Source organism: Erithacus rubecula, assembly GCF_903797595.1.
Source record: "Erithacus rubecula genome assembly, chromosome: 2".
In the NCBI taxonomy this organism is placed as follows: domain Eukaryota; kingdom Metazoa; phylum Chordata; class Aves; order Passeriformes; family Muscicapidae; genus Erithacus; species Erithacus rubecula.
Genome location: NC_136685.1, coordinates 13994540 through 14019571, shown reverse-complemented (window position 1 = coordinate 14019571; position 25032 = coordinate 13994540). Strand labels below are relative to the sequence as shown.

General features: G+C 35.9%; 1 protein-coding gene across 1 annotated transcript in view; it reads right to left on the bottom strand.

Moving 5' to 3' along the window:
• NOL10 (nucleolar protein 10) overlaps window positions 1-25032 on the bottom strand; it is a 49199-nt gene that overhangs the window by 13492 nt on the left and 10675 nt on the right. The window contains exons 9-14 of the mRNA XM_079330068.1: window positions 24865-24950; window positions 24438-24516; window positions 23101-23250; window positions 20679-20745; window positions 16014-16066; window positions 393-519 (exon numbers count right to left, since the gene is read on the bottom strand). Coding sequence (XP_079186194.1) covers window positions 393-519; window positions 16014-16066; window positions 20679-20745; window positions 23101-23250; window positions 24438-24516; window positions 24865-24950 — 562 coding nt within the window. The remainder of the gene's footprint in view (window positions 1-392; window positions 520-16013; window positions 16067-20678; window positions 20746-23100; window positions 23251-24437; window positions 24517-24864; window positions 24951-25032) is intronic.

Sequence of the window (25032 nt, the reverse complement as noted above, 5' to 3'; positions counted from 1 at the left end):
CTGAAACTTGCTACATTCAAATAGGGCAGCCTCAAAATTCTATTTTGAGCACCTCAAAATATTTTGAAAACTAAACCAACTTCTCTTCCTATGCCTTCCATGTGGCATATGAAAGCACACACAGCAGATTCCCAGAGATATTATACCAGCAAATATCACCTTCTTAGGATAAAAATATGATAAACAAAAGTGTCTACTGTTGAATTGGGTGGGAATCAAAGAACCTAGAGACATCAGTCTGGAATATTAATAACCAAGAAAACAAGAGGAAACTACTGTCAGTGAATTTACAACAGTCCTCATACATCACACTGAAATTACAAAACTCAGATTTGTAAATGTTCAAAAACTGAACAAAGAAGTCAGCCAAAGAGCAAATATAAGTGTTTTACCTAAATTTTCAAGGTCTTTTTTGGTAACAAATTTGTAATCATCATAAACAGTGCTTTCTGGATTCTCTTCCAGTTCTTCAGTCAAGTTGTCCAAGAAGGAGCACCATTTTGGGGCAGGTCCTAAAACCTGTGGATATTACGGAAAGTTGTAACATTGCATTTTCTTACAAAAAAAGCCTACAGTTAGGTTCCTGGCTACTATGCTGTAATGGAACAGCAAATTAATCCCACAGCACTTAAGAGAAGACAATTAAACCTATTGCTTGCATTACCAACAAAGAGTACTATAGATTATGTAAGTGTTGTTTAGATTTAGGTCATTTGAGACCAGCCAGTCTGGAGGTTTCAAGTTTAACTGTTTCAAGTGGTCCCAGTCTGATTAATTTATTAAAAGCTTAGAGTCAAACATTATAGAAGAAATTGCAAACTAAAGGCAGTAGGTAGCAACTAATTTGTAAAGTGCTTCTGGATCTTGAACCCATTAGGTTCACTATGCAATCATGTTAAATCCTACTCTGACCTATTTATTTTAAATATAACACCACAGATACATTTCATGTATTTATTCAGGAATAACCCAGACTGTAAGAACAGATAATAGGAAATATTAAAAATACTTGCATATTTCCATGATGAGGCAAAGGATTTGTTTGCACAATGTTAGGTAGCACTATCAATGTATTTTTCCATATAAGCTTCCTCCAATTTCCCAAGTTAAAAATCAGCTCCCTCCACTTTTCCCTCCTGCTGTTCTGATGGAAATTCCTTTCCATCTTGACTCAGGCAGTCACACTTAGCTGTTCCAGAAGTCTTATTTTAGTAGGTGAGTTAGCAGCATGGAAAAATCTAACATTGCACTTCTCTCTCTAGTGTAAATCAGATGATGTTTTAGAATGTTAAGTGACCAGTTAAATCCTATAGTGAGACTTTTAATGAGGTTTCTGATTTGTTTGCTAAAAATTGATGTTAAAAGCACTGCAGTCAAGCATAGGAATGCTTGTGATACAACAACATTTTAAGATCCTATTTAATTATGGAAACAACTAGAAGTGATTTTATTTATTTAACATATACTTTGTTTTAAAGGGATTGTGTAATAACTGCATGAGATAATGCTGCTCATTTAAGAAGTCTTTTTCCTAATTCTAAAGTCCTCTTTTGAAGACTATACACAAAAAACCTGTAAAATTGTGTTCTAGACCATAACATTCTATCAAACATATTCTTGTCTGTAACACTCCAGAGAATAATATTTTATTCTAGACTACTATTGTCTTTGTATTAAATGTGATTTATCTTCCTAAGATCTCAGCTCTAGCTGAGAACCATAACATGCCAAATGAAAAAGGGCATTTTTTTACTATGCTGCATATTTCATTCCAATTACCAAGAGCTTCCAAGGAAATTCCCAAGATGTTACTAACAAGAAACATTTTTCCTACTTAATTAACCAAAATCCCCATGTCTGCACCAGAAATAAATGACATATATAACATCCAGATTGACTTCTTGCCAACATTTCAAAAGCTTTTGTCTCCATCCAGATTTTAATTTTTTGTATTATTTTCCCCAAACTGACTTATTTAAATGCCAAGCTTTTATATTAAAAAGAAGCAGTCTAGATCTATTAAAAGTCTTCATGCCACTTAAGAAATCAGCTATCTGTTCCTCATTACCAGACCATCAAAAAACATGACTGGTGTGGAAGAACCTTAAGTTTACCTACATAATTTTGTTGCATTAGAAGCAGTTTGTCCTTCTTATTAAAAAAAACTCCCAAGCTGCTTACTAACTAAACAAAACTTCTCTATTAATAAAATTTAAGGACAACATTCTCTCCTATACTCAACACCTGATACTGAGTGTGAAAACCTTCATGGGGCATAATCTGTGCCATGAAACACATAGGTCAAAAAAGCTGATCATTCGCAATAATCTATGGAGTGAGTTGGATGATCAGATCTTAGAAAACAAAGTGGGGGAAATGAGATAATGGAAAAAAGAAGTGGCAGAATACCAGGAAAAAATAGAAAGTCCAACCATTATTCAAATTTCGCCTGTTAACTGACAGAAAGGAAAACCCTACAGAGATATCTGTGTATGTTTTATTACCTTATTTCCCCTTCTCCTACTCCACTGAAACCACTTATTCTAGGTATTCTAGGACACTTTAGGAGCTCTGTTTTGTGCATTAAAATGAAACACTTTTTAAAGCTTAGGAAGAAATTCAAAAACAGAAAAGGCAAGCAATATCAGCCACAAGAACATAATCAAGACACGCCCTTCTCCTGCAACAGTAAACCTGCACAGAATTAACTGCTATTGCATTTTAACTCCAGAATTTAATGCTCCACTGTCAAGCAACAGCGACCCCAGGATGATGCTAAAAGCACTCCAGAATGCCAGGCTCCAAGAACCCACCATTCCTCTGCCCAGGTACAAACAACAATTGACAGGGCTGGTCTGCACTGCACCTCCAGGGACAAGGTGGAACAAGTGAAACTGGCCTGTCTGCCCCAGTCCATGACATTCCATACAGTGACCACATTGCAACACAAGTGGGACTCCCCTGGGACCCCTTGGAGCTGCTGCCATCCAGCACTGGCACCACCTCAGCCTTGTCTGCAGTCCCTGTTACAGCCACCACAACAAAGCAAAGCTGTGCAGTTTGTGTAGGTCCATCAATACACTTGACAGTTTGGAGTGGAAAGGTAGGAACCTACCACACCTCACAAAGAAAAACACACTGAAATTCACAGCATGAATAAGAAAATGTTATGAGGTAGGTAATTGCATGCAACTTAAGTGACAGGTAAGAACAGACATTACTGTGCTACCTAATATCAATTTTTTCTTATATACATTAGAATATTTCTTCACTTTACACATAGAAGACACAAAATACGAGTGCTCTAGCACTCAACTGAGCAGAGACAAGTCTGAGACCAAAGTGACCAAGAAATAGAAGAGAAAAATGTTCACAGAAAAATATTTTTTTAAATATTGTAAAATAACTTCAAAAATCACAGCTCTTTGTCCTCTATTTTACAAGATGTTTGACTTCGTAGTCTTGTGGCACCACAAGTCTTGCATGTATAATGTATAACAATAGTTCTTATGGCCATGCCTAATTCCTGAGCACTTCTGTAGAAAATGTAATCCTGTCACTGGTCTGTAATTCTCCTAAAATTAATGCACCCTAGGATAGGTATTATCCCCAGCCCACAAGAGATGTTCCATATCTTGAATTTGGAACACCAGACAGCACTTGTACACTTTTAAACACCACTCAATAGTTTGACAGTCAGCTCTGCAGAGTCCTGAGAGCAAAAAAAACCTGTCGTAATCCTAACTAGTATTAAACATGCTCAGCAATTTAAAAGAAGACCGGGATGTGTAGAAGCTCCCACAGACAGATGTCAAGAGATTTAAATTAAACTACAATGAATGCACATCCAGACAAGTATTGTTAAGAACCTGTTTGAAGGTTTTTGAGACCAATTCTACAGGAGTGACTGAACAGTTGCTCTTTGCTTCTCAGGGAGTAAAAACAGGTTCCAAAATCTGTTTTTCTGGATGTTAAGCAGTAAGTTCCTGGAAGATTTCAAACAAGGCAGTGATAAACTCTTCAGCAATAAACAAGATGTCAAAATACAGTAAGACTCAACCCTTTCAATCTTCACTGGTTTATTTTAGGAATCAAAAATATGCAAAATGTTTACTGCATTAATTAGATCAATTAGATTTTAATATTATTCAGTAGAATTAGGAAAGTTCAGACTGTCTGGATTCCCTCTAGAAGACTAACTTAATGTATGTGGACATCATTCAACCACACAGTTCCAGAGGCTTTGGAAAGCAGAGGCATTATTTGCTGTGGCTGCATGAGACAGCAGCAGTCAGATGCACAAAAATTTTAGTTTCACAAGAAGTAACTCTAAGGCCACACCATGGTGATACAGTTTGTAACAAAAAAAGCATGAAAATATATCCTATCATTGTTCTTTTGGATTTTAGAAGTAAAACCTTCTGGCAAAAATCTATGTTTGTGGTATCTTCTATGCATTTTGACTAAGACCATTACTAAGTAGCAAAAATATACTAACTAATTCACGGCCATATTATTTGAATAATGGTGATTACAACAAAAATAGCATATATTTAAGGTCTTCAGCAGATCTCTGTGTACATACATTGTGTAAAATGATTAATGAGTTGGTGGAGACATTGTGTACAACTCCAGTATACGTGAATGCAAACTGTAGCAAGGACTGTGAAAGGCAGCAAGGACGATTTCTGAAACAGTAATGCTTACACAATAAATACATCACAGAGACAATGTAAACTAGAGCTGAGCTTAAGCACCAGAGGAGTGTGACTCAACAGCCTTTTAAATGGAGATAATGGGGAACAACTAACAACTAATTTTCAGACTAAATCTGAAATATTCAAGGAAAACATTATAAAATCTGTGTGCTTGTGATGTGATGGGATTTGACTTCACAATTCAAAGTGGCTCCTCCATTCCTACATTCCCAATAAAAAACAAAACCAAAAATAAAACTTAAAACATTTCAACAAAAAGAGATGATTTTCTAGACTATCATTTCTTGAAATTAAATATATTTTATATATCTGACTCAATGACTTCACATAGGTATTTACCTACTGGAGACAAAAACAAGTTTTTGGAGAAGACAAATAATAACGATAAAATCTTAATTTTGTTTGTTTTTTTAATGAAATGGCACAATATAAAGCATTTAAAACCTCTAACAGGATATAACTGCTGGAGAAAGCAAATGCACATCTATGCATGCATATTCTCCATTTCAATCACACCTTTCAACAGGTGAAAGATTATAGAAGGTCTAATGAGAGAGGTAAAAAAAAACGATGATCCCCAGGGTGTGGGCAGTGATTGAAAAGTGCAATTGCATTTTAAACATAATTAGCTCCCTAATTATATAGCCAAATTTAATTAATGCAATTACATGAAATATTAATTACTATTCATTTTAAGAGAATTGTTTTCAATGTTTTGTTCTCTAATTTTAAGAATTACACAGATCTCAATATGTAATAACTTTGAAAAGTTTCCATCTAGATGCATTGAGAAGGGAAGAATGAACACCTCATTGTACCTTGTTGATAGTTAACATTAAATCAACTGCAACTGGTACCTCTAAAAAGCCCGATGGATTATTTCTATCTTGCAGATGTGGAAAGCTGGAGCTCTCTGTTCTTGCTGTGCTTCTGGCCTTCAACCACAGCCAGCCCAAGAGATCAGCTGGGGTTAGGAAGGAGCCTTGGGGTCACAGTATCTTGTTATGTTTCTGTCTACTGTGTTTCCATACACAGCGTTTCCACAGCAACCAACATGCTCCAAACAATTTGTCATTTTGAATTCTGCCATTCTTTTGTAATCTTCATTATTCCTATGAATGCTCTACAGTCAACTCCAATTATGTCCTGTTAATCTCATAATTCTATTTAATGGGCTGAATAAAATTATTTGATTTTTTGATTCTCTAAATTAAATTGGTTTGGGGAATAAACTCCAAACAAATCTCCCATATATTCTTCATAACTTCATGCTTTTATTCACCCTATATCATATGGTATAGATTTGTGCTTTTAAAGACATCAAGGAGCTCAGTGGAATACAGACATGACCAAGAGAAGACTAAATATCTCATTCTCCCTTTTTGGCATATTACTGACAACAGCACTGCAGTTGGTTTTAAGCCCACACACTCATAAATTTCTCTGAACTATATAATGAATTGGCTTTTTCTCTCATCTTAACTCCAGTGCATCCAGACATTTTTGGCACATTCATTAATCAGAGAGGTTGAATAGTTGGTTTTCCTACCTTTCACTATGCTATGGAAGCTGCCAAATCAACTATTTGGAAGTTTTTCTCTTGAGAGAGCATTTTAAAGGAAACATTGCTTTTATTATCTTCCCAGTGTTAAACAAAAACTGCTGCAGGAACTTGCACGCATCTTCTAGGAATGAGATACTAAATCTTTCCATCCTGGTAGTTATCAGATAGTAAGTATTTCTTTTTCTAATTCTAAGCAGCTTGGCTTTACAGTGGTGGTTTGGGTTTTTGGTTTTTTTAAATCTCATATTCTCTGGTCTGACAAGCACTACAGTGCAGTCACAGGTCAGCTTTCACAGTGAGTGCTTTGAGTGAAGCCACCATGTTTTGAAGGAGACAATGTTGCTCATAATGTTGGAAAAAAACCACCCTCAAGCAAATAAAGTTACTCCTTAAAACTGTAAATAAGACTGCCAGAGGAGCTCTTCCTCACATGACAGAGCTAAAAAGGGACACTTCTCATCTGTGGTATACCAGCCATGGCATTAACAGTAGAGTCTGATGCTTCCACCAAAGTCCCTACCATGTTCTGAAATACATAAAACAAACACTTCATCAGTATTGCTATGGATCTGTTATTTATCAGACTCCCTACAGGTTTTAAATATTGACACAATGTGAAGTCAGAAAGATATATTGAAACTTGAAGTACAAGAACACACTATTTTCACATCAAGTCAACTAATCAAATGAAGCCCAAAAGGTAAGAGGAGAGTTGCTTCTCAAAGTCTGCATTACAACCATGACTTACCTCAAGCACCTTCCCAAAAATATCACCTGGAAGCAATTCAGAAGTTACCAAAAGTCTGTCCTTATTCTAACACAGCAGTTTCTATAGCATACATGCTGTAAAAAGAGAGGCAAACTGCCTTAATACTGTGCAATGACTTCAGCTTCCCAGGTTTTATTTACCTATGGACACGTGCTGATTCTCTTTCTTTATCCATGAAAAAAAAAAATGATCATGTATCATCATGATCATGCAGATCCTGTATCATCAGCTGATCTAATGCCATGCTGACAGTAAGTCAGGAACCACATTTTACTTCAGCCATCCACATCTTCCATTCCCCATCACATTTGACTAAGTGCTCTTACCAATTCCTCTGCATTGGTTCTGGGACTCATCAGAACCTTAATGAAGTCAATTTACTGCTCAGTAACCCTGTGTCACTGAACCAGCACAATCTCCCCCACAAATACTATCTTGACAGTTTACAAAGTCTAACAAAAAATTCCACCCTATCATGATACATTAGAAGGAATAAATTCCTCACAAAGTTCTTCCCTTGCATTTGTGACTGCAGGAGAGGCAGACAAGGCAATGGTTAAGTGGGAAACTTCATAACTGTCTGAACCTTCCTTTTAAACAAGGAAAGAACTTCTACACAGTTTTTAATTGTTCCAACATGTTCAGAAATCTGTTTCTCAAAACATAATGGCACTTCTTGCAATACTAAAAGCATGGGCCATCAACTGACAAAACTTCCACTACTAACATTGATTAGAGTAACACATGCATTGATTTTAGTATGTATGCAATAGCCCCCCATGGCAATCTAAATTAACAGGTAAGAGCCACCAAAAATAAGCTAGAAGTGCCAAGTTCCAGCATGTCCCCTTCTCAATTTCTCTTGATGGGACAGGAAGACTCCTCAACTGTGTAGGATCTTGCCTCTCATGCTTTTAAGTGGCTGGGAACAACAGAATTCTTACAGTACACACCAGATGCCAAGGAATGTTACAGCATAAATACAATCATTAAAACAAAACATACTGGAGGATAACCTGCATTTTAGGGAAATTTGATAAATGCTACAGATGCAAAGGTAATGGCAAAACCAGCTCTTTGTCTACCTTACATGACTGACAAACAACCAGAAATCTAATAATGTGTGAGTTTCTAATACCTCCCTACCACTGCAGCTTAATTGCTTTTTGCAAAACTGGGAGGAAGACTTCTCTGTGAGTTTATGCAGACAACTGCCAGACAACACAAAGGGAAGGAAAAGCAACTACCTGTTAGGAATGTGCAGCTCCTCCAGACAGATAATGAATATAAGCTCAGCATAAACCAACTTCATTGCAAAGCATAATGCTAAAGAAATTTTGTTTAACTCAAGAAATAATTTTAAGTAGACAGCAGCTTCCAAATAAATATTCAAAAGCTTTCATATATGTAATAGTGTTACTTCCTTCTATGGTCTTCTGCGATAGGAATCTTAAATGTTCATAACTTACTATTTATGCACAAAATAGTTATAACTCACAACATCTTTCAATTCTGAGTGCAACACAGAAGTACAGTAACCCTGTACTTTCAAATGTAATGAAATAAAGACTTAGTTGAAATTATTGCATGGAGAAAATTCTCACATGCTTTGGCTTTTTGATCCAAAAGCTAAAACACTCTAGGTTCTTATTACTTCCTGATAGACATGTAGCATAGTACAAAACTTCATTTCAGCAGTTACACATTTTCATTATCTGTGACTGCCTCTCTCTTCACTGACTGAAGCCAAGCAATTGCACCTCTAAATTTTCAGAAATCAAGTGAAGAGTAGATGGCCCAAAGGCCAAGTTAAGAAATAAAAAATATCTTTCAGATACTCAAGACTTAACAAAAGGAGAGCACACTCCCCCCTCAAAACATGTTTCTTAAAATAAGAACTCAAGAACAGGAGGTCCATTACCACCAACTGCTTGAGAAACAGTCACAACACTGAAAAGCATGTGATTCTTCTAGCAATGGTCAGAGCAATCACCCAGTATAATTCCATACAACTTCTGCTCTTAAGAATGTTCTCCTGTGCTCTGTGAAGAGTTTGACATAAACTCTATGTATGACTTTACAGTCAGTGTGCTGCTGTCTGTCCAAAAAATACTGAAGAAGTGCTGCCTAGTACACTAACAGCCACAACAGCACTAAGCAGGGCTCATACAACTTCCTAATCTAGACATGATGTCAAACTAGTACATAATTAGTACCAGAAAACATCTAAAACGAGTTTTACAGGAAGATCAGAAATTGTTTCCTGATTATCACACATTGGTGTTTTCCTTCTATATATATGTGACAAGTAGTGCTGTGTCTCTCAGCCAGCACATGGGAAATGGAGGATATCCTTTGTTGGGAGTAAGCCCAGGGTGTTATTTTTCACTTTGAAAGGGTTTAGGTTAAAAGTAGGAAGCTCACATTTCTGCTTGTGAAGATAAACAACTTTTTTCCTATGCTTGTAAATACTGTGAGATAGGTCATGTATCATTCACCAGACTTTTCTTTTATTGTGTGTAAAGGATTAGACTGCTCTGGATGAAAAACACAATTTTCCAGGATTGACATATCAAGACTCAGAACTAGTTTAAAGGCCAGAGATACACTCAAGTACCTTTTTATTAATGGAAACTTTCTTCTTTTGACACTTGGCAGCCCCGAAGCTCAACTGTAATACGTTACTTCATAACAATCCTTCTTTCCAGTCATTTTACAGTTTTCAAAATGAACAAACTAAGATTAAGACCAAAATTTTCCATCCTATGTCACAACTACCATTTTATTTTACAATACTATACTCCCAGACTGTGAAATATTTTTTGACATTACATATTGTTTCAGGAGAGAAAAAAATCTCCCAGCACAAGCCAGTTTCATGGTTGCTTTCCACTTTACCAAAAACATGTTAGGGAAGGGCTGTATTGAACAAGATGAACAACTGTCTTCTAAAAAACACAGGGCCATCATATGATCTTCAAGACAACATTTGAGGCAGCACCTATGCAGAATGACCTAATAATGCCAGTCAGAAGACAAAAAAACATTCTAAAAGAAATCAAAATCTTGCCCTCTACTGCTAATCTGTTCTATTAGTGTCAAAATGCCAAACACTAATATAGTAAGAATTGCATCATTTGCTTCATAGCTTTTACCACACAAGCCAAAAATCTATACAGAAGGTCTCACTGTAACTCTAACTTCACCCACAAACTATGTGAATGACAGCTGACTATACAGAACACTGGCCCCAAAGGCATGAGATACAAGGTGTGGACAGGTAGGTTTGTATTCCTATCATATAAAGACCCAAAAGAGAAAAAAAGTCAGCAGATCCCTAATGGATAAGAATGTAAATCTCAGAATGATAAAACTGTTCTGAAAGGCTTGTAGAACTAAGTGGAGAGTACAACACAGGGGAAACTTCCCAAACCTCATAAAGTGAAAAATGGCAGTCTGTAAAGACAAGTCATAACCTCTTGGATAGAACTAGTGAGGGCACCCTGTCACAGACTGACAGAAAATACTTACCTATTTCAGATAAATGCTTTTTCTATCTGTGAGTGAACTGAACACAACTTTGGTCAACACAACCATTTAGAAGCAGCTCATCTGGATACCTATGATCAAAGCATATCCATCCCTAATTTACATTCTAGAACTACTCCAAACAAATATCCAGAAAGAAACACAGGGGATGAACTAAGGTATTAAAAAACTGCTTTCACTTGTATTTCCTTCAGTCCAAGTTCCCTCTACAGATTTGTTTAATCAAATATCCACAGCATTAAATGAAAACATGTAAGCTAATAGGATTTGTTGCCTTAATCAGTGATTATGTTATTTCAGGGTTAACCACTAAGGAAAAACTTTTTCTCACATTTTCTAAAATTATTTTTTTTCTAAATCCAAGGAAAACATTTTTTTTTTAAGGATAAACATTTTTTATGAATACTCAAAACAAAAAGATGCTAAAACAGTAACTAAACCAGACTAGAGGTTAAAAAAAAAAAAGAGTAAAGGGAAAACAAATTTAGTTAAAGAATATGTGAAAGACAAGAAGTACCAGCAATGGCTGGTTTAGCTGAAAAACCACTCAATTTTAAGAGGATAAAATTCATGATATTTCTAGCAATAAGGACAGTCACATGTGCAAAGTAGGTATTGTATTAAAAACAGAACCCTTATACTCTTGGAGACACTGAATCATTGAGTAGGCAAGAAATACTTGCTCTTGAAACATTTCCAGTTTACAACTCCAACAGCCCTGAACTAGAAGAGTGCTAGGATATCAAATTATTTTCCAAAACCACCTGAAAAGAAGCCAGAGATGCTCCAGGATTTATTTTTTCTTAAAGCGCTAATATCTTCACTACACCAAAAGTACATTGCTTCTAGCCTCAACAGGGAGTGTTCTGCCAAGACTGCAGGAAAAGTAAAAAAAATCCAGAACACAGAATATTACACTCAATTAATTACATGCTTAATTGCTCTCTTCTCTTAACAACCTAATGAATACAGCAAGTTTCAGTTTCAGTATATTTATGTAGCCCAAATTTACAAGTCCAATAAATGAGACCGGACTGATTTGCAACATCTGTGCTAAGATCAGACATGTTTGTGTAACCAGAAGTAAACACTCAGACTAACACCTATGGCCCTTGCTCTCCACCCAGAGCACCCAGGAGCTGGCATGTGGGGGATTTTCTGTACAACCTGCAAAGAGAAGTTGTACTGCATGGAACATGACAGCCTCAATTAAGGTTAAAGAGAATCTGACTCATCTTAGATCCCAGGCCAATGGACCACCATGTGTCAGTGGAACTTCTGCCTCTCTTCACTTCTTTGGCCAGGACCTGGTTGCACTATTGAATCAACTTATGTTTCTGAGTCAGTAGTCTAAAAACTATCCCAAGGCACACACAACTTTCATTTCAACCTTCCCCAGGCACACATCAAAGTGATGTACCAGGAAGCCAGCTGGCAAGAAGCAGGTTCCAAATGTTTTCATAAACTGCAAGTTAGCTATTAAACCAATGGCAAACAGCCCAATTCCAGTCAGGAATTCAGAGGCACTTGCCCTCATTACAGCCCAACAAAATAAAACAAAAACAAAATCTCTAAGCTAAGCCAGTCAAGATGTTACCTATGTAACACAAACATTTCATTTCAATGGTGAGATTCAATTTACTTTTTGCTCACTTTGCACTGTGTACCTATATAAGGTATCTTGCTATTTAAAAGCAAACATGCCTATCCTTTCTAGAAAACCAAAAAATCACCTTGCATTTCCTCTACTTACAGCTTTGCACACAAAGGAAAAGACTGCAGTGATTTTTTACTTTTTAATATGAAATGCAGTGTTCTCAGACATTCCTAGTCTGTCATACCTATCCTGATGAAACTTCCGTAGGAAAAGTTGATGCATGCCATTTCTCTTACAGGCAATATTATGATACTCAGTGTATCATAATCTTTTATAATGCTGAAGTTCAGGACACAGTAATTTTTTGGGGTTTGAAATAGAAATTTAGCTTTGGCATTAACAATGGAGAGAGCGGGCACACGTACACAGATATTCAGTCAGACATGAGCTCAGCCAGAGCACATTCCAAGCTGGCCAGACACGAGCCAGCTCCAGTTCACCAGTCATGAGCTGTGTTAGCACAGCACTGTGCCCACACTAATAAAACCTGCTGAGAGGCTGGGTATGCTGGGCTGGGCACTGTCCTGCACTGTCTGGCCAACTCCAACCAGGGACAGGGACGCTGGGTCTGTCTGCTCCCATCTGTGCACATACTGCTCTGCAAGACTCCCACCACTGTGAATGTCTGTCTCCTTCAGAGCACAGCACTATACATTTGGGATTTTAAGTATCCTCCTCCATCATGGCCATGGCAATTCCTTATAGCTGTTCCAATAAGCATTTAACACAAGAGAATAATTATTAGTGCTACAGGCCAATGATGGGCACAGACAACTGAATGGACTTTATTTACATTACTGTCCTTTACAGTTAACAGCCTCTCTCCCAGGCATTTATTCTGTTATGGAATTCATCAAGACTTATAACTCAGTTCCTGTCAACATCTCAAAGACAAAGGACAAATTTCCAGCTGTATTCAAGTCTACCTTAAACAAATAAAGAGAAGATTAATTTACTATTATAAAAACTGCGAATTCTAGTTCTTAGAAAAAGGTAGAAAATAACACCATGAAAAGAGATCAAATAATAAATTTCTTTAAAGTTTTGCTCCAAAGACCCATGTAACTAAACTTAACTTTGCCTGTGCAAGGAAATTAGTAAGTCTTCCAAGGATAGAAAAAAAACCATGTATTAATCATCTACCGACAGAGAAACCAAAGGACAGGTGTGCAACTCTGAGCTCAAATAACTAGCCTGGAAGATCAAGGAATAAAACTGTAACATGAATGCGTTATTAACATTAAGTTTTCCTTAATAAAAAATGTCCTGGAGCAGTTGAAGGCTGACACAAGTCCTCCATTTTATATTTTCTTCATTTAAAAGGTAGATTAAAAAATAAACAAAGCAGCCAACAAAAACAGATTTAGTGAGCTACATACTTGATTTTTAGGAAATGCAGTAAAATTACACAATACTGGGCTGTGCCAGACCCTTCAATCTTGCCTGTAAAAAGGCACAGGGTAAAAAAGTCAGACCAGACTGTGAGATTTCTGTCTCTATTTCAAAGTAACTTTTTCTCACTACTATTTAACTTTTCTATTGTCTAAGGTAAGAATTACATGTTTTGAAATGAACTACAGATTGTCAGCTAAAAAAGTAACAACAAACTCAAAGCCATTGACAAAAACTGGAGAAGTTTAGCTGATCTGAAGAGCAAATTTAGTCTGCGCAGTAGCCTCTGAAAAAAAAATTAAATTTTTTTGTATACAACAATACCTTAAAAATAAAACTTCTATTTAGATTTATGCTTTAACATTTATCATTTGGGTCCATTTATATACTCATGTCACTGTGAATGTAAAACCCATAAAAAGGTATTAACCAAACAAGTTTAGGCAGACTCAGATAACAAAAATCAGGGGATGGTGACACAGGAAGATGGTTTAGGGCAAGATTTATGTTAAACTTCATTGGAATAGCCTGCATGCTGTAAAAATACTAGATAGTATTAGTTAGCATTTAAGTTTGCAATATTGTCTCTAAGTATGATATGAAATCTAAAACAGAGTGCTGATATTTCATAACTAAAAATTAATTGTCTGACTTCAGAAATACAAATTCAATACTCACAGAGGATTCTACGAGAATAAGATTTGTGTCAGTGAGAGCAAAAAGTAAGTATTTTTCATTTTGATTTACAATATGTGCAAGAATACTCAAGTTCTAACAAACATTCATCACCGGTGACAATCAAGACAATGAAATAACTTTTTGGCTAAGTTGGATGTGAACCTTTAATAGCTGACTTACAGCTGTCAGGTTCATGTATCATGCACACCTGCATAAAAAATAATCTCAGTGCACAATTTTCAGAGAGAAGTTGAACCTTACCTTTAGTGACAGAAGGAATGCTTTTTCCATCTGGATTATTTAAATTTATTAACTAGTCCATTCCAGTTTTAAAAAATGCATCAGACTTTGAAAATATGTGAGTTTCTATTCCCTAATTCATTAATTAAAAAAGATTATAGAGAAAAAAAATGCTTGGAGAGCTACTCTCTCAACCTTACAAAGGATGAGATAAACAGAAAGAAAGAGTTCAGCTTCTAACTACAGCTAATATTTTGTCATAAATACAGAAATATTTATTGTCCCCCTTTGTTATCCAAAGCATGGAACAGTGCGATTAACAAAATGTGAGCTGGTTAGAGCTGAACTACAGAAACAGGCAATTCACATCCAAAGAACAACCTGATATAACTCATGTATAAAATGCCACACCTCTCTAAATGCAAAAATCTAATAATGTAAATTAATATATCAGACTACACAATTGCTTAGAGGGGGATACTCTTGTGCTTAGACACGCAAAGAAAACATGTATATATATTCTGTTCCACAAAGAGAAATGTCAACTCATAAATCTCCAACCTGAACTTAATCAAGATCCTATCAAGATCACATAGTGGATATGGCAGTGGGGGATGACTAGAATGAACTGAAAAAAATTACATTTACATTCATTTAAAATTGATTAGCTAAATGAAGACTTTTGGCTCATTTAAAAATAGTTAAATATATATTTCAATATTAATAAATTTTATAGTTTGTAAAAAATGAGAATAAAATGTACGTATTTTTAAAGTCTGGGCAGCTATTTACAAATCCTACTATTTATCTTCTATCAGGACAAGAAAACCTCTAGAGAATGCACTGTAGAAACTAAACCAAGAGGGAAATGCAGGTGTAATTTTCTGTAGCATTCCCTGACACCAGAAGGCTTGCTGCTAAGTCTCCCTAAAACCAACCTACAGAGATAAAGCATACAGTTAAACCTACAGTTAAGCCTTTCAAAGAAAGCTTATCTTGTGAAAAGCTGCATTTGAAGAAGGGCATTGAGCAGAAGTTACAGTCAAGAGCCATACCTGAAGTAACACAATCACATTTCTTTGTCAGAACAGAGGAGAATATTTACTGCTATGACTATGTCACTGTACACCACATATTAAAGACACAAATGAAGTATTTCACAACAAAACAAAGTTATTATCTTGAAAAACATAGTCCCTATTTAGGAATTCTTTTTCATCAGTTATAAAAACAGCTTCACCTGAATTTTCTGCAGCCACTAATCAGTTTTGAAACTGGTAGCAAATGGAAAATTACCGGTTGTTTTTTAAGTAATTCAACATGTTACATTAATAAATTATGGTTAACCTAAATTTACTTAATTATGACAACTCAAGACAATGTAGATATGAATTTCAAACAATTGTGTCTTTAGGAGCAATATCAGCAACAACTTGGATTACTTACTGGTATATAATAGATATTCATTTTAGGGGCTTCATTGGCAGTCATTAGCATTCCTAAAAAGAGATTTCCACATTTAAAAATATTGATCACAAGAGGATAATACTATTTCTTTTAAAAGTTCATAAAGTACATATTCTTGGCTTGCAATGGACATTAATCAAGACCTGTAATAAATTGTTGCATGAAATTACCATGGTAAGAAAGGTGCAATATCTGCTTAATTAATAAAACTTAATTTTCTGCATATTCATTCCCTTTTGTCCTCTATCTCAATTGTTCAGCACCACTTTAAGTAACATTAAGCTGTGACAAGTGCAGGCTGCCAACTTTCATAACAAATATAAACAATTCATCCCTTAACAGTGTTCAGAACAAGTCCAGTTAGTATTGCAGTAAAAAACTACATCAGACATAAAATTGCATTATTAATACATTGGTATTAGTACATGTGGTTATTTGTTTTATTTTTAAACACACACCTAAACAGAGGCATAAATTATAACAAGGTTTATACCTTCATTCATATTTTATCTTGGGAAATAAAGACAACAGCAGCTTCTCAACCCAAAATGAGATATAGGATACTGTGGCTTCAAAAGGAGTAGTACTAGTGCTATAACCAAGCAGGGCAAATGTAGAATTTGAAGTATCTATGAATATACCCAAGATATTTGGGTATTTTGGATACCCAAGGAATAAGGGGTTTACATACTCTGAATATAAAAAAATACTGTAGGAATACTAAAATCTGTGAAAAATCTCCTACTGCCACAAGACTTCATGTAAGTTCAAAATGAAAAACACTCTCAATTTCTTTCTACATAAAAACGCAGTAAGAACATTTGCCATGTACTTTTGTTTATCTCAATTTTGTCTTTTCAATGTAGCTGATCAACAGATCAGCTGTAATACCAGAGATTGATTATGAAGAAGAAAAGTGCCATCAAATTAGATAACATTCTGATCTGAAAGAACAGTAACATATGCCACTGAGACTATGAATAATTGGGTCAATTACTACACACCCAGAGGGTAGAAATATAATTTACACCCAACTAGAGGAATGCAATTAACATGGGTGGAGTAATCCTTCCTACCTAATCCTTTATTATAAATATACAATGCAGCTGGACTTACAGTGTCAGAAAACAGGGGGCTTGCTTTCCCAGGAAAGCAAGATATTTGTGAAAGCTTAGTCAGCAAACAGGCAAAAAACTGCCTGGAGAGGTTTGCAGGCAATTTAAGGAAAAAGCAAGAATTTATAGCAGATACTTGAATACTCACACACACACACACACAGAGTACTCCAATACAATATACAAGTTTCATGCTCCCCTACCAGCATACTTAATACTATTCCAAAAGACAAAGCATCTTTCCATTGACTGAATAGGAATCATTAGAAATAAAGACAAAAATAAATTCTGCAGGTGCTTCAAAGATGACAGTAAAATAAAACCTCCTCTTTGAGAGTCTGCCACCAATAATTAAAGCAGAACAAGACCAGACTTTGGAACAGTATATGAGTGTATACAAGGGAATAGAAGAATGAAAGAAAGTTAACAACTCTGAAAGTTGAAGTCTATCCCACACATTTTTATTGCTTCAGCTTGTTAGTTTTAGTCAATTTTTATGGGAAGAGAGACCATACCCTAAAAATCTACATAATAGCCTAGTTTGATTACTGTAGAAGGGAAATAAAGGAGAGCCTTTTTTCAGTTTTAGTAAGACCTTTGGAAAATGGTGTGCAATACAGTATCATGAATGTAAAAGAATGAAAATGGGAGTATGAAGTGTTAATAGGTGAGAGCAGCAGCTTTAGAAAATGCAGATTTCTACTTCTTAATTTTTCTTACAGAAACTGAAACAAATAAGGCACAGATTCCTATACACTCAAGATACTGTCAAGTTACATTTATATTCTACAACTTAAATTGACTAAAGGCTACTTGGTAAGTGGTAAATCTTTTTTTCCCCTAGCCCCATTCTGCTCATGTGTGATCAGAGGAAGATATTAAGACTACTAAGAGATCCACTAAAGTTGTCATCATGTAGTTTGGTCAAATATACAAGAGGGTTTGCATCCTAGGAAAAGTACTAATACTGATGCTGGTTGGTAAAACAATTTAATTAAAAATACCCAACTATGACAAAACTATCACCAAAAAAAACAAGTTCACAGCATACTGATCTTGAGTTTACCATAACTGATAGAATTATAGAATCATAGAACAGTTCGGTTTGGATGAGATTCCCACAGGCTCAATTCTCAAGCTTGTCCAATTATCCCTGGATGGTATCACATCCCTCAGCTTGGTGCTGTCTGCCAGTTTGCAGAGGGTACAGTCAATCCCACTATCTACATAATTAATGAAGATATTAAATAAAATTTGTCCCAATACAGAGTCCTAAGGGACACCAGCTGTGACTGACTTCCATTTGGACACTGAGCTGTTGACTATTGCACTTCTGGATGAGACTGTCCAACCAATTCCTCACCCCCTGAACAGTCCACCCATCAAATCCTTATCTCTCCAATAAGGGTGAAAAGGAGGTTTTGCCCTTCTGAGCAGCAGTGACACAAAGTGTTAAAACACAAGCTGGCAAAGATGTCCTGGGTTTCCTGTGCTGTGCATCTAGCAGGGCTCTGAGAATGGGCACCAGTAAGAGCCAAACCCATACTGATACTGCAATCACCTTGTATTTCCAACTTTCCACAACTGCAAGCCTGTCTTAATGAAAGTATTTCCTTATTTTCAGATCTTCAGACATGATTATTCCTTAAATTCTGGACAAGCATGAGGTGGTTCTAGGCATCTTAAATTCTGGTCCAACAGTATATATTAAAAACATGTGATGTACCACCTCTTACCCTAGATCTCTCAATTTCCACTGCAACATGCTCTAGTTTTTGCCTGTCTCCATACGACTAAAATACAACCCAGTTTTCGTCCCACAACAGTTCTTAAAAAAACATCAACCTGTTCCCCTACAAAGACTAAGAAAAGCAGGACTCATTTAAGCACGGGATGTGGGATACAGAACTGGACTGCACAATCTTGATCTCAATCATGTGAAAAGCAATGTCCAACAACAACATTAGGGAGACGTGTGCATTCAGCTCTTTGTGCTACAAGATTTGTCCTGCAGAATCTCATGAAAATCTTTTCTGCAAAAGCACGAGGCATGTCCGCATTCCACAGAGGCTACAGAGCATCTACAGCTGAGTAATGCCCATCCTTGACATAATCAAACTTGACCTGACCTGAGCAACCTGATCAGACTCAAAGCTGGATCTAACTTCAAGCTGGCCATGCTTTGAGTAGGAAACACACAACTCCCAGGGGTACCTTCCAACCTAAATTACACTGTGATTCTACATTGACAAATAACTTTTTTCAGTTCCATTCCCTGTGATGAGCTCTTCATTGATGCTGTGTGGACATTAATTTGCTGCCAAGTTCTCTTTTAGATGGAATCAATAAGCTCACAGGTGAAACCTGGGTGAAATGCTGAAAACAATTCACTCCAATGATCTCTCTGTAGCTACCTTCTGTCTCCAGGATGCAGAGTCCACCCTGTTACCACACAGTAATTCTCAAATACAACCACATCAACTCATACATTCAACCAGGGGACATGGCATGTACTCTGCTCATAAGGTCAAAAATGCCCACTGCCTTATGAGGGAAGAGAATTTAATTGGTCATCTCACAAAAAAAAAAAAAAAAAAGAAAAAAGAAAAAAAAATTCAACATATTCTTAACTGAAGTTGGCAGAAAAGACAAAGATAAGTTTTAACTTGCTAGAAATCTCAAACTCAGTTATCTAAAATCTTAAATTTGAGCTGCAAGCTCAAATGAATCAAAGTTGTTCTGTCTTTGTCTATTTCAAGACTTTTGCTCTGTGCCATCCTAGTGGTCCTAACCTATTTCATCTTTTACAGTACTGCTTTCTAAAAAGGAAGTAGGTGTCACACCATTCTTAAGAACTAAAGCAACACATACTAAGCAAGAAAATTAAGTCCAGTTGCAATTTGAAGTATAACCAAATCTGAAGTATAAACCAAATACAACCACCACTTTGCAAAATATTCTTACTCAAAAATTAAGCCCTGGAAACCTTGTCTAAAAGTGATCCTCAGTTTTGGTCTCTAAACATAACAGTTACAAAAACCATGCAAATCTGTGTACTTAGGAATCTACACTTCAAACCAAAGTATTAAAACTAAGGGATGGCATAATTTAACTGCTGTACTTAAGGAAAGATCAAATCCTTGAAATACTTGAAAAAAAACTGTAAACTTGCTGTAAAAACATTTTTCCTACTTCTAGAAAGCAAGCTCTAACTCATCTGGGACTTACTCAAGACAATAGGCCACAATTCCTATTCTTATGAAATGAGTCACTTCAGATATTTGAAAGAGTAAAAGAGGTCAATCACTCAATTAACAGCACAGCAGCTTCAAACTGCAAAGAGGTTCCAATGTAATACAGATGCAAAGGAAGCACGGATACTAACTGACAAATAAACCTTTATTCTGAGTTCTGCCATAAGGAGAAAAGTAGACCTAAACCGTATCACTTAAACAGAAATAGAGACCACACCTTGGGTTAAGAAGCTTTTCCTTTTGAATTTAGCAAGACATTAATATACTTAACATACCTGAATTTGGATAAAGGCAGACATCATTTATATCATGTTCTGGCTCCAGTGAAGTAAATATCTTTCCCTGAAATTGTAGGAAGAAAATAAATCATAAAGAACTTCAAGCAATGTAATTAAATTCAGTAAATCTAAACATTAATAATAACTGCTACAGAAGCTAAGAAACACCATGGAATAAAGATGGAACAGATTTTGCAGAACAATAAAATGTCATTAATATCTGAACATAACACAAAGAACTCAGTATTATATTTTATCTCTGATTTGATCTCTTACAAGGAAGTGCAGCCTACTCGTAATTGAAGACACAGCAATGTACAGTGGCACCTCTGATTTCTCAGCTTATACTTCTGTGTTGAAAATATATTTCAGATTCACTTTATTTTATGCAAAAGTGGGGCTGAGGTCCACAAGTTTCTGACACGTTATCAGTGTAACCCTCACTTTCTTTAACTCTGATCATGGTAGTTTTAAATAATTTTACATTGCTAAGTATGATTAGCTGAAAAAATGGATTAGGAGTGGAATTTAAATCTGGAACTTGGTTCTTGCACTGTACTAATGTCTACATGAAATGAAATATAGCTCAGCACTTAATCTATGATTTATAAACTCAGTATTAAAGAGGTCTTGATATAAAATACAAGTACCAAGAGTATGCAGTGGTATGTAGCTTAGATCAGGATTGAAGTTATAAAAGTTACTTAAGAAAGAGGTAAAAGCAGGAAACATTCTCAAAATACTAAGAATGGAACACAGTCTGAAAAACCCAGACAAAATACAGGTGCTCATATAAGCCAACACATAAAACAGCCAGTAAAGGAAGAGTCTCTAACAACTGGACGACCTAACCTGAAGCATGAAACTACATGCCTACACAATTCTAAATGACGGACAGGAACAAGGCAAATTTTGATCCTGTTCCTCTTTTTTTTCTTTCCCTGCAGCAATCCCACCTACCTTTCTGGGCCTTTCCTCTCTCTCCCAGTTACATGCTGTTACCCCACCCACCTCTGGTCTCTCCCTGATGATTAAGAAGAGTCCTCCTCCACCCGGCCTCAGCAGACAAAAGCCTGGTGCTCCCCACCCCAAGGCACGTCTCAGCATGGGGCTACTCTGGTATCAAAGCCATATGCTCTCCACCCCAGTCTGCCTCTGCACTTGGTTCCCAGCCAGAGATAGTCAGGAACCAGCATCTGGGAGAGGTGGAGCCAGCTGGAACATACTCTAGGAAAGAGTCCAAAGCTATCTTTGCCTTCCAGCGGTGAGAAACCCTCCCTTTTCCCACCAGAGGCCACCTGACAAACCTTACAGTGTTTCATTCTCAAGAAGGGAAATATACACACCTAGGAAAAATGGAGAGAGGCCACTGCAGCTGTTTTAAATAACAGCCAATAATTTATTTGCTCTTTCAAACAATAAGAATTAACTGCAGAGGAGCTTACAAAAAACCACTTGTGATCACAGAAAAAAAGAAGCTGTTGAAAGTTCATAAAGCAGCACAACAATACTGAAGTGACTGCATGAAATAATTAGAAAAAAAGCCTCTACTACAACTCTCTTTATGTTTCACTATAAAGTTAGAAAAGCATGGATGGAGCATGTTTGTTAGAAGGAACAGGGAGACTACAGACATCCCCTCAAACCAAAATAAGTTACAATACTGCTACTATGAATCTATGGGGTAACAAAATATGTTGCCCTATAGACTCATTATAAGGTTCATTGACAAAAAAGGTAAGAAAGAGGACAGCATGACATAAAGAAAAAAGCACAATGAAAATCAGAGATTTCAATTTCACTTAGAGGTCAAAAGGGCAGGGATAAAGGCATTGCCCATTGCAACATAATCCCCAAATACAGTGTAAGACACACTGGTATTTGGCTCCATGCATAGTATCTGCTTCATTATCCAAATAGGATCCTGAGAAAACAAGCAGTATCTGATTTTAACAGGTCCTTAACTAACTGATCTACCTTTGAAATAAACCCTACTTTGAGCAGAGAATTGGAATGACTGTTTTCTCTGGTGAAAAAACGTAACTGGATGTATTCAAGAACGCTAAAAATATACAAACCAAGCCAATGGCTAAGATACTACTTTTTATGTTTAGATCCTTCTCCTGAAAGAAGCCTCTTGGCCAGACATGTACAAACAGTGAAAAACTCCCTAAGACTATACCTTTATACCTGACAGGTTATTGAATAACTTCCCAGATGTTGATTTAGCCAGACAGGACAAAATGCTATGCAAATTAGGAGACATTAAAACCTCAACTTCTTGAACTGAATTTCAGCCTAATTAATCAAGCTGCACAAAAAGCACTCCAAAACAACTAACTAACTAACTAACAAAAAAATTTCAAACCAAATCAAGTAAAAATTAAAAAACCTGAATGGAGCAACATAAACTACTTACTGTATCTTTGTTCCACATTTTTATGATTCGAGAATCTGCAGAGATAATTAAATCCAACTGATGGTGAAACTGAATTGATTTAATAGGCAGGCCATAGTAGTGATCTTTGACTATTAATGGATTACTAGACCGGAGATCATACAATAGGACCTTGAAGAATAAGAGACAAATTAAATTTATAACACTGTAAGACCATGAGGAAGTCATGCCCATCAGATCTTCACTAAACATTTAGCTAAACTTGAGATTTTACTTAAATACATAGGCAGGATTTACATTAAAAAAATAATTTTAAATTCTGAAAATAACTTACAAGTGAGCCCGGTTTATTCTAACCAGCTATTTTAACATCACCATGCTTCCATCTAGAAAAATTAATAAATTTAAGATCTTACCATCTTTCTAAAGACTTTTTAATTTCTATTGAAAAAACAAACCATTTTTTTGTTTCAATACTCTCAGTATTTCATAATTAGTAATATTTCACTCCCAGATTCTTATGCTGTTGTTACAAGATTAAATTTTCAGACTCCCTTCCAGATTCAGTGAATGTAACTTTCTCTCAGTGAAACACCCCAGAATGCAATTTTTTATGTTAAGGAAGTAGAGAGCACAGGCCCTGTCTTCCAGAAACCTGTTATTTTATCTCCAAAACTTCCTATGGAACTTGAGAAAATTAAATCTTTTATATGTAAAGTGTGAATAGCACACTTTGGGAAAAAATAATATTATCAGTTTATTTAATCAGAAAACAATCTACAATAAAATTTGTCTGACATGTACACTAACATAGCAAATACAATTCTCACACACACACATATCTGTTCTTGAAGATGCTACAATTTTCTAAATCCATGAAAATACTGATGAAGGCAGGAAACAATCCCTACACTTCCCTTTACAAATATGATGGTAACAATAAATGAATTGCAATGATTCTTTGTATCAATATAAGACACTAAAAATAGCAGTTGAAAAACAGTAATTTCTGGTTTTTAGCCACCATCAAGACAAGGGAGAGCACGTATGTTGCATTGAGATGGTACTCACAGTCCCAAAAAGCAGCAACTTCCCTACATACTTGACTCAAGTCATAAGAAAAATGCAAATCTGAAGCTACATAGTATGTAGGCTATGATGATTTAAAATTCTGAAGAGCACAAGCATTTGATAAAATTAAATTGCAGTTTGACTAATACTACTCTATACATGTAATTTAGGGTCTAATAAATACCTGCAGTAATATATATATACTGAACTCAATGTATGATAGAATTGGACTGGGAATTGCAAGAGCAGAATCTAATAAGAACTCTGGTAGATGAAGTCAAATCTACCTGCCCAGTAGATGTTCCAACAGCCATATTCAAAGCCCCATCAAATTTCAGTGTTGAAATGGATGGTAAACCTTCTATCCTGCAAAGCACAATGTTTACAGTTAGGCATTCTTTCAACAAAGCGTGCAAAAAATTTTTTTTAATGTTAAAAAATAGCCAAGTTAATTCTTAGCTAATAGTAAAATAATTCACAGGTACCACTCAGAAATACTACTTCAAAAAGCTGCCTCTTTACATTTACAACATGTATTTGTATATAAAAATAGTGCCTAAGAGAACTCCTTTATGACTAAGAAAATCCTTTATTCACACTAGCAATAACAAGAGAACAGGCAGGTCATTTTAAGGCAAAGTGGGATTTATTTCTAAAAGCAAAACTTCTGAAAAATCCAGAACAACACAGTTTGAAAAAGTAGCCTTTACTCACTCTGTGTCTGCTGTCACACTGCTTAAAGCACAGTCCAACAGCCCAACTCGATTTCTAGTTCTAGGATCCCAGCATTCCACTTTGCCCTAAACAATTCAGAAAATATGGTTCAAGTTTATGCAGCAATGCCTGGTAGTCTGAAAATATTTAAATAAAATTATGAATTAT